Here is a 16,662-nt window from a genome sequence, read left to right on the forward strand (position 1 = left end):
AAACTTCAGCATTAACAGTTTGGCTTTGCTCAAATCTCCAAACTGCAGGAGACCTAGAATGGCTTATGAAGGCAGGTTGTTGAACTGTATCTTCTAGGTGTAGTCTGGGCTACAACAGCAAGCCAGCAGCAAAAGGCAGAAGCTCTGAACTTCACTCTGTGACAGACTCAGCTGAAAAATTAACATGAAATTTTGTGTGACAATGTCAGTCTCAGGAGGTGTGATTATAAAATGAAGTTGGCATATCAGGACTTCCATCTTGAAATCACTGCATGTCTTCCACGGCAGGTGGGGAGGGCGCACTAGCCCTTTACTCCAATCACACTGACATCAATCTTCAGAAGTCGCCTTACTTTGGATGGCACCCACGGTGGCATCCTAATATACAGGTAAAACATAATTCCTATCAAAATCCCTGAAAAGATTTTACAGACTGGGCTAGATTATTCTAAAATGTCTATGGAAAGGCCTAATAGCTAGAGGGCTAAGAAAACCTTGAAAAAGAATAAAATACAAGGAATCAACCTACCCCATTTGAAGACTTAGATAACGAGACAGTTCTCCAGACTGGGTAGCACTAGCAGGGCAGACGAAGGGACAATACAGGCAACAAGCCCCACTCGTGTGCAGCCAACTGACCAGAGACACAGGCATAAAATCAGTTCAACAATGGTGCTGGAGCATTTGGATATACATAGGCAAAAAATAAATCTAAACCAAAACTTCCCACCTTGTACAAAACTAACTCAAAAAGGATCTAAATAATGTTAAACTATAAAACTTACAGAAGAAAATCTTTGAGACACAGGGCTGGGTGAAAAGTCCTTAGACGTGACAATCAAAGCGCAGTGCTCAAAAGAAAAAAAACAAACAGTTGGACTTCATCAAAATGAAAGACTTTGGATCTGTGGAAAAACTCTTAGAGGATGAAAAGACAAGCTACAGAATGGAAGAAAATATTTGCAAACTACCCACCTAACAGAAGACTCACAAGTGAAATATATAAAGAACTCTTAAAACTTCACCAGGAAAAAAACCAAACCAAGAAGAAAATGGAATGGACCTACAGACACATTTACTGAAGAGGACATGCCTATGGCAAATAAGACAGTGAACCTCACTAGGCCTTTAGAAAATGCAAACAACCTGAGGCCACAATGAGCTGTCAGTACACACATATTCTAACAGCTAAAATAAAAAACAGTGACAACAAGGTTGACAAGGAGATACTGAATCTCTCCTTCACTGCTGGTGGGAATGTGAAATGGTACAACCACTCCGGGAAACAGTTCAGCACTTTCATAAAAAACTAAACATATGCTTATTATGCAACCCAGCAACCGTACTCCTGAGCATTTAGCCCAGAGAAAGGAAAACTTATGTCCATACAAAAAAAAAAAAAACCTGTACATGATGATTCATAGCAGCTTTATTTGGAACATCCAAAAACTTGGAACAATCTAAATGTCCTATCGTAGGTGAATGCTTAAACAAACATTCATCCATCCCCTGGAATGCCAGTCCGCAATTAAAAGGAAAAACTATCGATACAACTACGTGAGTGGTTATCAAGGGCCCTGTGTTGATTGGAGTAGGCCAATCTCCAAAAATCACAAATGGAATGGTTTCACTTATTTGACATTCTCAAAATTAAAATTATACAAATAGAGACGGATTAGTGGTTGCCAGAGGCTAGGGCCTGGGGTAGGAGAGAGAACATGACTATAGAAGGCAGCAGACAGGAGACACCTGCGGTAATGGGACAGTTCTGTATCTTTACTGCAGTGGTGGTTACACAGACCTGCACATGTAGTAAAACGTAGTGAACTATACACAGTTTACACCAGCATCAACTTTCTGGTTCGATGCAACCACTGGGGGGCGCCTGGGTGACTCAGTCAGTTAAGCGGCTGCCTTTGGCTCAGGGTCCCGTGATCCAGTTGCACCTGGGGCTCCCTGCTCAGCAGGGAGCCTGCTTCTCCCTCTCCCTCGGCCCCTCCCCACCTCAGGCTCACTCTTTCGCTCTCAAACAAATGGATAAAATCTTTAAAAAAAAAAAAAAAGAAAGATGCAACCACTGGGGGAAACTGGGTGAAGGATAAGCAGGACCCCTCTATACTAAGTTTGCAATTTCCTGTAAAGCTGTAATTATTTCAAAAGAAAAGGTTTTGTTTTTTAAGATTTTATTTACTGAGAGAGGGGGGGAGTGAGAGAGCATGAGCAGGAGAGAGGGGCACGGGTAGAGGGAGAAGCAGGCTCCTGATGTGGGACTGGATCCCAGAACCCTGGGATCATGACATGAGCTGAAAGCAGATGCTTAACGAACTGAGCCACCCAGGCGCCGCCAGAAAAGTTTTTTTTTTTTAAATAAAACAAAGTAAAAGGATGAAAATCATATACCATGCAAATACTAATCAAAGAAAGCTGGGAGAGAGAGAGAGCAAAAGAGAGAGACAAACCAAGAAACAAGTGTTAATAACAGAGGACAGACTGACGCTCACCAGAGGGAGGTGGGTGGGGGAGGGACACAGGTGAAGGGGATGAAGGAGGGCACTTGTGTTAAGCACAGGGTGATGTATGGAAACCTGAAGCTAATATAACGCCGCATGTCAACTAACTGGAATTAAAATAAATAAAAATAAAGAAAGCTGGTATCATTTCATAATGTCTATTGAAGATAGACATTATGAGCCCACACAGAAGAAATATTATCAGATAAAGATCAATCCAACAGTGAGTTAGTAACCCTACACTCGCATCATCTAATAACATACTCTAAAATATATAAAGCAAAATGACATAATTTAAAGCAGTAGACACATCCTCAAAGATGTTGAGACTCACACAAGCTTCTCAGTAACTGATAAGTAAACTTCGAATATGAATACAGAAGATTCAAACAAGACTATTAACAAATTAATCAAATAAGTGGATAAAATCTTTTTAAAAAAAAAAGCAACACAGAGCAACACAGTCAACAAAAAAGGACAAATTCTTTTCAAATACACACAGAAAATTGACTAACACTGCCCATATACGATGAATCATAAAGTAAGTCTCAACACATTACAGAGACTGAAAGAAAAAAATCCCAAGTATGTTCTCGGGCCACAGTGGAATTAAGATAAAGTCGATCACATGGCACCGGGGTGGCTCAGTCCATGAAGCGTCTGACTTCAACTCAGATCATGATCTCAGGACCCTGGGATCCAGCCCCAGTGTCTCCAGTCTCCCAGCTCAGCAGGGAGTCTGCTTCTCCCTCTCCATCTGCCCCCTCCCACCGCTTATGCTCTCTCTCTCTTGCTCTCACTTTCTCTCCCTCAAATAAAAAATAAAATCTTTAAAAAAAAAAAGATAACAGTCAATTACAAAAAGATAATCAGGAAAATTCCTGACTGGAAATTAATCAGCATGGTTCTAAACTGAACATCAACTAAAGCAGAAATGGCAATGTAAATCAAAATATTTTGAACTAAATAGTAATAATAATACCATGTGTCAAAACTGAAATGCATCTGTTTTTAAAAAAGAAAAAAGTACAATGCTGGTGACCTGAGAATCCATCTAACGAAGCCAGAAAAAGAAAGGCAAGTTAAACTCAGTATGAAAAAAATTAAGGGCAGACCAGACTTCAATGACACAGGAAGCAGACATCCTAAGAGGGACACAGTGTCACTCATACAGTGTCCCAGAGAATGTTTAACCTGAATCTAATGGCGAGGAGACCTCAGACAGACCAAAACCTGAAATGTTCTATAAAATACCTGTTGTGTAGTTCCCATAAACATCAATGGAATGCAAGACAAAGTTAGGGCAAGAGTGGCTCCAGATTCATGGAGATGGCTCATGGAGATGGCCACCTAAATGCCAGGCCAGCCTAGAGAGGAAGGGTGCTCTGTGGGCAGGAGACAGAGCTGTGTCAGAGCAAAATCTCCTGAACGTGGCAACTGCCTGGTGGCCATGTACGAAAATAGCCTCTTCCTAAGAAACATGCACGGAACACTAAGATCAAAGAGGAGTGAAGTAACAAGCAACCTCGTCTGAAATCACTCTGAAAATAACAGTGAGATATAAAGAGAATGGTCAATAAATGTGGCAAAAGATTAAACATTAGTGATCTTAGGCAAAGGGCATAGGAGGAATTCTTGCAACTTTTCTATAAGTTTGGATTTATTTCAAGATAAAAGTGAATTTATTTCAAGTCTGGATTTATTTCATGATAAAAGCTTAAAATTTCAAAAGCAAAGACAACACCAGAAGTTTGGCTCTTTGAAAAGAACTGATAACCTCCTATCAAGATTAACAGGGAAAAGGGAGAGATAAATTAACAATATCAGGAATAATAAAATGTGACATCCCTCCAGAACCTCATACATTTTCTATTACAGGAATTTATATATTTGAAAGTAGATAAACCCCTTGAAAAGCACAAAGCATCACAAGGGACACAAGAAAAAACAATTCTGCATAGCCCTGCAACTGTTAAAAGGAATTAAGTCTAGACAAGGTTAAGTACCCCCAAAGAATACTCCAGGAATATTGGCTATTTAACCTAGAAAATGTTTTGTGAAAAAACTGTCTCACTCATTAAAAATTAGTAACACAAGTCAGTGATTTCTAAAGCCTTGTTTAGCCATGAAATTGCTTCTTCATATGAACAGCTTACAATATACAGGAAAGATAAAGACAGACACTAATTGGAAGCTGAGAGGGGGTGATAAGCCTAAATCCTGCTCAGGCTCACTTCCCGATTCTGCGTGGTCGATCTCTTTGAGGGATTCCTCAGAGTCCCTGGGAGTCCACACACCACTGTTTGAATACCACTATGTGAGCCGACCCCAAAATCAAATTGGTTGTAAAAACATCTTTTTACAAACTTCTAAAGAGATAATGAGGATGATATATAAGGTATCTTTCTACAATGACTTGTATCTCTTTTATGGTCAAAGGGATCTAAGTTCATGATGGTTAAGAAAGGCACTGACCACAAACTTTAAAGAGCAGAAAGACTATCAAAGCAGTAATTTATTCGACATACCCCACTCAAGTTATGTTGGCATCAGTCAGCTGAAATCTTGCTCTACCCGTCCCTAGGGCTGGAGGACAGTCAATGGCCAAGTGTCCTAGACACAGAGTGTGGTTTCACAGACCAGCCTCTAAAGTCAAGGGTGAGCACAGCTGATGAAGTTTATCTCAACCACCAGTGAACTTGTTTAAATATGAGCAGGTCTTACCTTTGTTTCTTTCTGGTTAAATTTACTGAAGAATCTTCTTCCAAGTCAAAGCATTTGAGTCAAATAATACACAGAGTTCCAGTATTATTAAACTGCATTTTACAGGCCCATAATACACAGAGTTACAGTATTATTAAACTGCATTTTACAGGCCCCTACCTGCCTTTCTGGATGAGAGCAGGACCGAAGATGGAAGAGAGCACGGTTTACAAATGCTGACACAGTGACCAGAATTGACTCTACCATGCAATCAATACAAAACCACTAATCTTTCTCCACTTTCTAAACATTTAAACGTCGCATGAAAAAAGTGAACTTGAGGACGCCTGGGTGGTTCCGTCGATTAAGCGTCTGCCTTCAGCTCAAGGTCATGATCCCAGGGTCCTGGGATCGAGCCCCACATCAGGCTCCTTGCTCAGCGGGGAGTCTGCTTGTCCCTCTGCCGCTCCCCCTGCTTGTGCTCTCTGTTTCCCTCTGACCAATAAATAAATACAATCTTTAAAAAAAGAAAGTGACCTTGGCATTCTGTCCTTTTCTGATTAGCAATGTTTGGTTTTGACTAATGTTTAACACTTTCCGTTATGTCATTTCATTGAGAGTGTCTTCTTTATTTGATATAAAAATAAGTATGTTAGAAGCCGAGCTTCTAAATACCTTAACTGTATACCTGAGAGAATAGGAAATTAGGCAGCAAGAGATCACAAACCTGGTGCAGAGGAACTTCCATCCTCCACAGACAAACCACTCTAGTCCTCTTCTTCTCTGTCTGATCCTAGCTCGTGGTAACGTGTGGTAATCACTTTCATCATTCTCGAAGCCTTCTTCAGACATCATTAATGGCATTTCATCCAAATGGGCAGACTCATCTTCCAGCTGGTACCTGGTCAGAGGTAAGGAGAGAATGCTGAGGCAGGCCAAGCAGCCTTCTGTCACCAGTAAGGGTATTATTTAAGACAAGAGCTGGTCCCATTCTACTAACCACATTTTTCTTTTTTCTTCAAACTAAGCTGTCTACAGCAGAGGCAAACCATTATAAATAAGGGATGCTACTTTCCTTTACAAAAAATGTATTTAGCCAGGGTCAGAAGGAAAGGAACAGGCTGCCCAAGGAAGCGAACATGACCACGCTAGAAGGGGAGCCCTCCACAAAGCCACTGGTGTGAACAGTCAGCTCAACAGTACCACCCACTCATGGTGTTCAATTCAGGAATATAAAAACAATCACCCAAAATATTAGCAAAACATGTATACTTCCAGGTCATATCTAAATACTCTGCTACAGATCGATTGGATGTAAAATGTGCCCAACTTTACATTCATCAATCAAAGTCGTGGAAGTGACTTTTGAACTATGGAAGTATCTTCTTTTGAAAGGTGGGAACACGGTCCCTTGGTTTGTTGTCAGATTTGATATACGCAGCAAGGATGCTATGTCCCACTTACACTTACTCTCTGTCTCTGTTATTCCCTTTTCTGAATTTTCTATTCAAGGAAATAATTTCCTCCACAACCAGCATCCCTTTCAGAGTTCAATAATCCTCTTCTGATTCCAAAAACAGGCAGCCTACTGTATCAAGTTCCCATTTTATCTCTCCTCAATCACAGACATATGTACATTTTAAAACTAAAAGCTTACTTTGAGAACCAAAAATTCATCAGAAAGTAGATTGCAGAGCCCACGAATGCTATCTTATTTGATTTTACATCAAACCTGTGGTAGGTATTCACCTCAATTGTAAAAATCAGAGCACAGACCTGTGTGTCCCCGGGACATGATGGTAGTCACTGAAACTGAAATTTCCCATCGCACCCTCTGAAGTCCACAGACTTTATACAAGACAAATAAAACCAACCAAGCCCACAACTACAGCATAAATGAGTGCCAGACAATACTACAATCTACTTAAAGACAACAGCAAGCTGAAACAGGATAAAGTCAAAGGAAATCACAAAAAGCACACTAATCAAACTACTCGAAGCAAAGATGAAGGAAAAATTCTTGGAAGGAGCCAGAAGAAAACAACTCATTACATGGAGAAGCCCATCAATTCAAATGCCCATGGACTTCTCATGGAGAGAGATGAGGCCAGAGGACAGGAACTCCATGTCTAAGTGCTGAAAGGGAAAAAGGCTCAACCCAGAATTCTATATCCAGCAAAAAGATCCTCCAGGAATGAAGGCAGAACAAAAACATTCTCAGATGAAAGATAAAACTTGGAGGGTATGTTACCATCTGACCTCATACAAAAGAAAGCTAAAGAAAGTTTCAAGACGAAGAAAAATGATACCATCAGGAAACTTGGATTTTTGGAAATAAAGAACACAAAATTCTTTAAAACGTGTATGACTATTGAAAGCAAAAGCTGTCACATCATCTGGTGAAGTTTTCAGTGTAGAAAGATGTGAACTGATATGGCGGCTATCCTGTAAGAAGCAGGCGATTCCATAGCTTACATTAAGTGTAAAATATGAACAGTGAAAAGTTAGCTATGTATATTGCAATCCTTAGCGTGGAGCTTCTCAACAGCGGTACCATTAACATTTTGGGTCTCAGAATTCTGTTGACGGAGCTGTCCTGTGCATTGTGGAGCATTCACCAGCAAACCAGGCCACTACGCATTTGATGCCAGTAGCAGCATTCCCCCAGTCGTGACAATAAAAATGTGTCCAGATGTCACCAAATGTCACCTGGAGGACAAAAATCACTACCTACAAAAAAAAAAATACTTGAAATATAATGGCATATGTTAAAAGATTAAAAGTAAAAAGATGGAAGAAGATATGATGCAAACACTCGTTCAAAGGAAAACAAGTAGATACTATAAGACAAAGAAGACATCAAAAAAATAAAATGAAAGAACCGCCCAGGATAAAGAAGAACATTATATAATGATAAAAGATCAAATCACCCATAAGCTCTAACAATCATAAATGTGCATGCACCTACCACCAGTTTCAAAGTACACAAAGTATGAAATATGTAAGTAAAAGGAGAAACAAATCCATAATACTGCCGGAAGACTTCATAACTCCTCTCTCAGTAATTAATGGAAGAAACAGTATCAGAAAGGACAGAAAGACATGGTCAGCACTGTCAGCCAACCTACCCTGGCACTCTACCCTGTACGGCAGAATGTTCTCATCAAGTGCACCATGAACACTCATCCCCACGGACCGCAACCTGGGCCATAACACAAACTAACAAATTCAAAAGAACTGAAATTAGACAAAGTATGTTCTCTTACCATAAAGGAATTTCTTTTTTTATAAAGATTTTATTTATTTATTTCACAGAGAGAGACACAGCGAGAGAGGGAACACAAGCAGGGGAAGTGGGAGAGGGAGAAGCAGACTCCCCGCTGAGCAGGGAGCCCGATGTGGGGCTCGATGCCAGGACCCCGAGATCATGACCTGAGCTGAAGGCAGATGCTTAACGACTGAGCCACCCAGGCGCCCCATAAAGGAATTTCTTTTAAAAATCAGTAACAGAAAGGGACGCTTGGATGGCTCAGGTGCTTAAGGGTCTGCCTCAGCTCAGGTCATGATCTTAGGGTCCTGGGATCGAGTCCTGCTTCTGGCTCCATGCTCAGTGGGGAGTCTGCTTCTCCCTCTTCCCTTCCCCCCACTCATGCTTGCACTCTCTCTCTCTCTGAAACAAATAAATAAATCTTAAAAAAAAAAAAATCAGGGGCACCTAGGTGACTCAGCCAGTTAAGCGTCCGCCTACAGCTCAGGTCCTGATCCCAGGGTCCTGGGATCAAGCTCTCTGCTCAGCGGGGAGTCTGCTTCTCCCTCTGCCACTCTCTCCCTGCTCATGCTCTCTTTCTCTCACTCTCTCTCAAATAAAATCTTTAAAAATAAACTTAAAAATAAATCAGTAACAGAAAGATATTTGGAAAATCCACTAAAACCTGGGGGGGGGGGGATTTGGGAACAAATTTCGGAAGCACCATTTGGGAACAAAACTGTCACGATGCTGGAGAATCATCCAATTCTTCACAACTGCAAATGGAAACTTACGAACAGCAGAAATTCTACAGAGATCGGCACCTTAAGCTAGAACTCACACTCAGAACGAGTCACCACAGGACAACCTGATGTCTGCCTGCTGGTGTGATACAAGAAGCAGCAGATCCAGCATTCCTGCCAACACATGTACACATTTACCGTATTTACTCAATCCCAGAGCAGTGGTTCTCAAAGTGCAGTCCCCAGAAATTCTTGGAGCCACCCCCAGAAACAAGAAACTTCTGGAAGTAGCCTACAGTTGGTATCAAGAGCCCTCGCACTCTGCTGCTTGAGAAGCACTGCTCTGGGGCTAATTTTCACGTGACGGGAAGTGCACAAAATAAGAGCACTACACCCAACTCCAGGAGGTACTAATCCAGACACTACAAACCACCAGCCTGGACTCTTCAAAAATGCCACATGAGAAGAAAGAAAACCACCACAAAGATTTCTCCAAATTAAAAGAAATTAAAAAGATATAACCAAATGAGGGGCGCCTGGGTGGCTCAGTTGTTAAGCGTCTGCCTTGGGCTCAGGTCATGACCCCAGGATTCTGGGATCGGGGGACTCCCTGCTCTGTGGGAAGCCTGCTTCTCCCTCACCCACTCCCCCTGTTTGTGTTCCCTCTCTCACGGTGTCTCTCCCTATCAAATAAATAAAATCTTTAAAAAAAGAATGAAAATGGTGAGTGCTACTCCAGATGGTCAGGAATATCCAAGAACAGAATTATTTCCATTCTGCTCTAAGACGTTATTGAAATACATCTTCTACAGTACATAACAAGCTTTAAATGTATATGAAGTATACACACAGTGCAGAGTACATAAACGAGCTTTATATGTGCCAACTTAGCAGTCCCTCAGGGAATCTGTGGATGTGGGTGTTCACACACCTGCATGTGTGTGGGGGCGTGTGCATGTGCGGGTATATGCAGTGACGGTGCCAGGCAGTCCTTTGCTTACTAGGATTCTGTGAAAAGGTCAGAAGGCAAGATTCCAGAAGACTCCACCTTCTTGAAACTTTATTTTTTTGAAACAGGTGCCTAGCTGTCAAGAATCCAAACACAAGTGGGGCGCCTGGGTGGCTCAGTTGGTTAAGCGACTGCCTTCGGCTCGGGTCATGGTCCTGGAGTCCCAGGATCGAGTCCCGCATCGGGCTCCCTGCTCAGCAGGGAGTCTGCTTCTCCCTCTGACCCGCTTCCGTCTCGTCCTCTCCATCTCTCATTCTCTCTCAAGTAAATAAATACAATCTTTAAAAAAGAAAAAAAAGAATCCAAACACAAGTGGAATTCAATGACTATAAAGATGTCCTTGGACAATAAGGCCAATGCTGACCTGCTACCTAAGCTCCTCTTACCATCTTTTTAACATGTGGTAACTAAAAAAATAAGCCAGCAAGTGGATTACTGAGTTAAAGGTTACTGAGGTATCCCCCACTGTTGGACAGAGAAAACATTTATAAATTCCCACTAAATAACGTTTCCGTGCAAATATCTGTACACAGAACTTTCTCCATATTTTTACATGAATTCTTTCAAAGAATCCCAGAACTGCAATAGTTTGTACAAAGTCATAAGCTCTAAAACACTTGAAATATTATTGCCAACTGCAAATTTAAACTCCCACCACTGAGTGCTATGAATAATGCCAAAAGCAATTTTACCTCACCCTCATCAGATGAGAGCTAAATACATGTACCCTTCGCTTAAATAAAGGGAGGAAAATGGCATCTTGTCATCACCGGCACTGATTCACGTTTGCTAGCACACGGGGTCCTGCACTACTACTTACAAACTGTGGCTAAGGCTGCTCCCCATGCTGTTCAGTGGAGCTGGGCGTATTTGGGGCGTGTGCACTGGGGGCACCCCCGGAACTAGGACCCTCTCCCGTGGCACCAGCCTCCTCACAGGTAAATCTTCACTGGCCAGGAACTCAATGTGCCCCTTCAGCAAATGTCACCAGGACTATGACGGTTTTTGTTAGTGATGTGGTCCCCAGTGGTCTGCCCTAACTTACTTTTGCCCATAAACCCTGTTACTTCCAGCGAGCATTTCTACGAAATACGAAGTTTTGCAGGGATATATATACTATACAACAACAGAAATGGCGATGTTATTTATGCAAGAGTCCATCTCTTCCACACTGATTGGTAGTATCTCTTAAATGTATCGTATTAGAGTAATTTGGGCGCAAGAAAACAGGACTTTAACCTACAACCACATGGAACTGGACTCTCTGCAAGGACCTACAGGAGGAGATGCTGCATATTGACACCCTGACTGTAGCCCTGTGAGTCCATACGGTTCTGACCTTCAGAACTGGAAAATAATACATTTGTTTTAAGCCACTACATTTAGGATAATTTTAGAACAGCAATAGGACACTGATACAACTGCATAACAATTAATGACGATTTTTTTCTTTGTATTCTGAGTCAATTTGACAATCCTGCTTCCCGCAGCCTCGCTCTCATCTTTCCTCCCTCATGTGAAACGGCCCTCGGATAAGAGAGGGTGGTGAGGTGAAGACAGAGGTGCTCTCCTCGTGGAGGATGTAAGTGTGCCGACGGCCTGTGCTGAGGCTCCCCCGGGCACTCTGGTGCTTCAGTGCAGTGCCGATTAGGCATCGAGGGGACCCGACACACAGCACACGACAAACACAGGCACCACCTGCCCTGAGACCGTAAAGCAGAGAATAAGCCTGAGGAGACGGTGGGCAGATCTTTAGCAAACACTAACCACGCAAACACTTCTCCTCCTCCCAATATAATGTCATATAAAAAATAAAAACCACGAGACCTCTGAAAATACTGGAGTACAAAGAGTACGTTAGGCTGAGGACCCCAAGAAAAATCACCTCTCAAAATCCTTACAGGAAGGTGAGAAAACGCTCTGCAAGCCGTTTGGCTGTGCTGGGTACATACCCTCAGTCACCTGCTGAGCACCACTACATGCGTGCCCACACTGAAGACACGGCAGTCAGTAACGGACACAGCTTGTAACTCACAAGCTCAGACTCACTCACCAGGAAATCTTAAATGATAGCAGTGGCTACTGGCGAGACAGTCCCCTAGCCCTTGGAAGGTGCCGACTGAGCTCAGGCTGCAGGGGCTGCATCCAGGTAGAGGGGCAGGGTGCGTGTGGAATGACCACTGCGGACGGGAAGGTAGGGAAGGTAGGTGGGGCAGCGCACAGCTCAGGAAGGACTGCCAGTCACCCAAGCTCAGCCACAGCTATCCGTGAGAATTCTGGAACTGGAGCTGGGACACAGAAGGCAGCCTGCTTCGAGATAACTACAACTGTCAACTCCTGTAAGGAGAGCGACGAGAGGTCTACACCGCTCTGCAGATTAGGACGCCCAGAACAGCTGTCTTCTGAAAGAGAAAACACAGACAGACAGACACACAGGTAGAAAGGATTAGAAAGTGTTTCCCATAAAAATGGAAGATTAAATACACGACTGCCTTCAATACCAAAAACACTGCTTTTTCTTAAAGCTGAAACCTACAGAACAGAAAACAAGAGATGATAACAAAATGCAGAAAGCTAGAGAGCAGAGAGATGGATGGTAAATAAGCAGATCCAAGAAAAACAGGAGTCTCAGCACAGCCGCGAGGAAGCAGGAGAACCCTGGGACCCTGGAGGGGCGGGCCTGGCGTCAGGGGGACCTCTGAAGCGGGTGGGGAGGGAGGAAAGAGTAGGAACCGACTGAAAGCTACTGAAGACCATCTGGATCCTCAGGTGACCCCTCCCAGCTACAGAGCAAGGGACAGCTACCCCCTGGGGGAGGGAAAGCAGAGGGCGAGGCTGAAGGAAGGACAGTGAACGTGGGTGCAAGCCAGCGTGGCCTCCCTTCCCTGCTGCCCAGGTAGAAATTCAGCGTTGAGAGGAGGAGGAGGGACAGGAGAAGCCGGCGGCCAGTGTTTGCTGAAACTGTCAGGCATGAATTTAAGCACCTCGCCTACGTTCATTTAATTCCTAGTTTTAGACAATTAACATAGGAAATTCTTACTATAAAAAAGAAAAATAACTGAAATGTCCAAGACCAAAGGTGGTCTACCCATACCACGTGACATCACCCGGTTTAAAAGAAGTAGGCAATGTGACGTGTGCTATGGCACGAAGCTTGAAAACATTTCGCTCAGTGCAATAAGCCAGACGCAATACGACAGACCCCGAAGGGCTCCACCTCCACGAGGTGACAGCAGTCAACTCCACAGACACGGAGGTACAGAAAGGCTACGGGGGCCGGGGAGGGGGGACAGCGAGGCGTCTCCCGGGTGCAGAGCTTGGGTTTGGGAGGAGGAAGGAGGCCTGGGGGCGGGAGGTGAGGACAGTGGTACAACAGCGTGAATGTGCTCACGGCCACTGCACTGCACGCTTGGGTAGACGTGCTTAAGATGGTAAGTTTTATGTTAGGTCTGATAAATTTTTTAAAAAGGAACACATTCTATAAATATCGCTGAAATCCAGCTCCCTAGCAGCCGCGTAACCCCCGGAAGATGGGTATTTCCTCATCACTACCCACATCTCCAACATACGAAGCTGGTTTCTACCCTGGGGTCGGCCTGAACGCACCACCAGGCCCCTTCCCCTCACCCTCCTGCCGGCTGCCGCAGTTAAGGAACTAGAATCGGTATGGCTATCCTGGAAAAGCCAAATCCTCACACACCAGGCACATTCAGGCAAGAGTTTGATCACTTGGGGAGCTGGCCTGTCAATGAGACCAAACACCAGAAGGAGAGAGAACACTCCTGAAGGCCTCCTGGACTGTGAGGCCCTGGAGAAGGGGGCTGGGGTCTACGGAGCCCTTCCCACAACCGGGCACCCAGGGTACCTGTATTCTGCATGGTCCAAGAAGAAAAGTTTAGCGCAAATGAGAAACTTTTACAGCACATGACAGTAAAACCATTCCTCAGAAACAGTTCTCACAAATAAAATTTAAAAAAAGCAAACACTTGGGTGCCTGGGTGGCTCAGTTGGTTAAGCGACTGCCTTCAGCTCAGGTCACGATCCTGGAGTCCCAGGATTGAGTCCCCCATCGGGCTCCCTGCTCAGTGGAGAGCCTGCTTCTCCCTCTCCCTCTGCCTGCCTCTCTGCCTACTTGTGCTCTCTCTCTATCTCCGTCAAATAAATAAATAAAATCTTTAAAAAAAAAAAAGCAAACACTTTGAATGACAGATGAGCAAAGACAATTCATAAAAAAAGAAATACAGCTGTACTTAGAGAACTATGTGCAGCCACATTAGGAACTCTAACCCTTCCCACACACACCTGAGGGACCGCCCTGGGCGAGCGCTGTCCCGACGAGGACAAGCACAAGAAGCGTGCTGCCTACTTGCAAAGGGAGACGTGCTGGGAAGACTCTAATACAGAAGGCGCGAGGGCCAGAAGGAAGCCGAGTCTCAAGAGGAGACACCTGCATGAAAGGAACCAACCACAGAAGGTCTTGGGAGACCTGGACGGGGCTGCAGAGCCTTGAGGGCTCAGGACTGGAGAGAAAGCCGGGGCAGCTGGAGTGGGCAAGGCACGGGAGGGACACCGGATGCGGCTGAAGGGGTGGGCAGGGCTGAGTCCCGTGGGCACGGCCTGCCAGGATAAGGAGTCTCACTTTAACTCTCAGGGGAAGGGAAGTCAGTGGAAGGTTTTAAGACTAGGAGTCATTTTTGTTTCCAAGAGAACTTCTAAAACACGCAAATTAAAACAACTGAAAAAAATTCTTCACCCTTAGCATTCTTAACAGTCTTGGCTAACGAAGCACTCTTAATGGCTAGCAAGAGTGTGAACAACTTTTATGGAGGACAGTTTGTGAAAATGCCCTGACAGCCCTTTTTTGTAATGGGAGTAACTTTAACCATAGCTTCTAATGATCCATGAAAGCAAATATTTGAAAACATGAAAAATGTACAAAAGATTGATCTACCAAGATGACCATGACTGTGCTGTGCTGCTTAAAAGTCTACCCAAAAAGCACGGAAGACTTTAGTTCCAGTGATGAGACCCGGTCCCGGGTGTCGGACACCCACACGCTGTCGCTGACAGCAGTAAGGCGGAGGGAGGGCCTTCCGAGAGTCACAGGGAGGAGCGGCAGCACCTGTCCCCGCCCCGACCAGCACCCAGGGTCCCCTCGCTCCAGTCACCATCCACACACCACACAACATCCCCACAACAGGAGACTCGTCATTTGAGGGGCTCACACAAAAGCTCCTCTCAGCTGTGAGGGAGCGGGCCTAAAACAGAGTCAATAGGTTTCCTCAGAAAAATTCCTTTTTTCTCATTCTCTGCATAAGATCACTTCTTTTAAAACAGTCAACTAGAAAATGAATATTTATACAAAATGCAATTAAAATTCAAAATGCCACTTAAATATATTATAATATAGTATACAAAATGAGATTTTTAGTCTTTTTCATTAAGTTCTTTCAGCGATTGTGCTGCATTTTAGCAAAAGTCACAATCTTATCAAGTTTCATGCTAGAAAAGTAGTACAAAGAGTCTGAAAGATAATGAACATAAGCAACATCACGTTTAGTAACCTCCACTTCAGAGATGGAGCCTTTGAACTGGCAAGCAATTTATTCCATTTCCAAAGCAATTTTCCTATCGTATTGAAAATTTTACCTCAGTATTTAAAAACAATAAGATGATGAATAATGGATTTTTTCAGAGACAGGATAAGCAGAAAATCCTAAGTGTCTGTGTTGCCTAGTGTCATACACACTTAATTGGTTTGTCACTCAAGAAAAATCAACGTTTCCAGCAATTAAGTATAATTCTGGAAACATATTTTTAAAAAGAGTAAAAACAATGTGAACAAAGAGACAGAACAGATGATACCAAACCCAAGAGTACTGCCACACTAAGAAACGGAGACAACTCTCTTAGCTGCTGCCAAAGGTTTAGAAAAATTGGGAACCTTCAACAAAAAACACTCAAGTACTAGAAGGTGCGTAATTTACATGTATCTAAGTAAAAGTAGGTCAATACAGTAACTAGCTTAAACTCACATTAAGTATGTAATAGCCTTATTGTTTCCATTTTGAGGAGAAGCATTGCTGAGAAGCCAACTGATAGTAAAGGGAGAAACCATTTAAAATATGCCTAATGCTTCAACCTTCTTTAAGAAAAATAAACACTGCCCTCTTTGCCTACATGTTAATAGAGTAGAAAAACAAAGCAACAAAGTACTATAAAGAAATGGGTATGTTTCCTTCATCAAACACAGCTTCCAAGTTCAAGCGTGTCACTGATGAGTCACTAATAAGCAGCAAAACTGTATACTGGGAAACTGGGACTCTTCCCTTCCTACAGTAGCAGAGGAGTTAAACAGCAGAATAGTTGTGTAAAAAAAAAAAAAAAAAAAAGGAAAGGAACATTGCCTGAAAGGCACGCCTTGACCTCAGCAATAAAAACAAGCAAGAC

At 43.3% G+C, this 16,662-nt stretch overlaps 1 protein-coding gene across 18 annotated transcripts in view; it reads right to left on the minus strand.

Annotated features, from left to right (window-relative positions):
- LOC148161802 (putative phospholipid-transporting ATPase IIB) overlaps nucleotides 1-16,662 on the minus strand; it is a 78,371-nt gene that overhangs the window by 51,220 nt on the left and 10,489 nt on the right. For 17 of the 18 annotated variants that reach the window (XM_088020552.1, XM_088020561.1, XM_088020557.1 and 14 more), the window contains exons 2-3: nucleotides 5,941-6,114; nucleotides 530-634 (exon numbers count right to left, since the gene is read on the minus strand). In XM_088020552.1, the coding sequence (XP_087876678.1) occupies nucleotides 530-634; nucleotides 5,941-6,114 (279 nt within the window). The remainder of the gene's footprint in view (nucleotides 1-529; nucleotides 635-5,940; nucleotides 6,115-16,662) is intronic. The other variant, XM_088020564.1, reaches the window with a different exon arrangement.

This window comes from Eumetopias jubatus, unplaced genomic scaffold (assembly GCF_037043125.1).
Source record: "Eumetopias jubatus isolate StellerSeaLion01/CBP00866 unplaced genomic scaffold, mEumJub1_p1.0 scaffold_55, whole genome shotgun sequence".
NCBI classification, from domain to species: domain Eukaryota; kingdom Metazoa; phylum Chordata; class Mammalia; order Carnivora; family Otariidae; genus Eumetopias; species Eumetopias jubatus.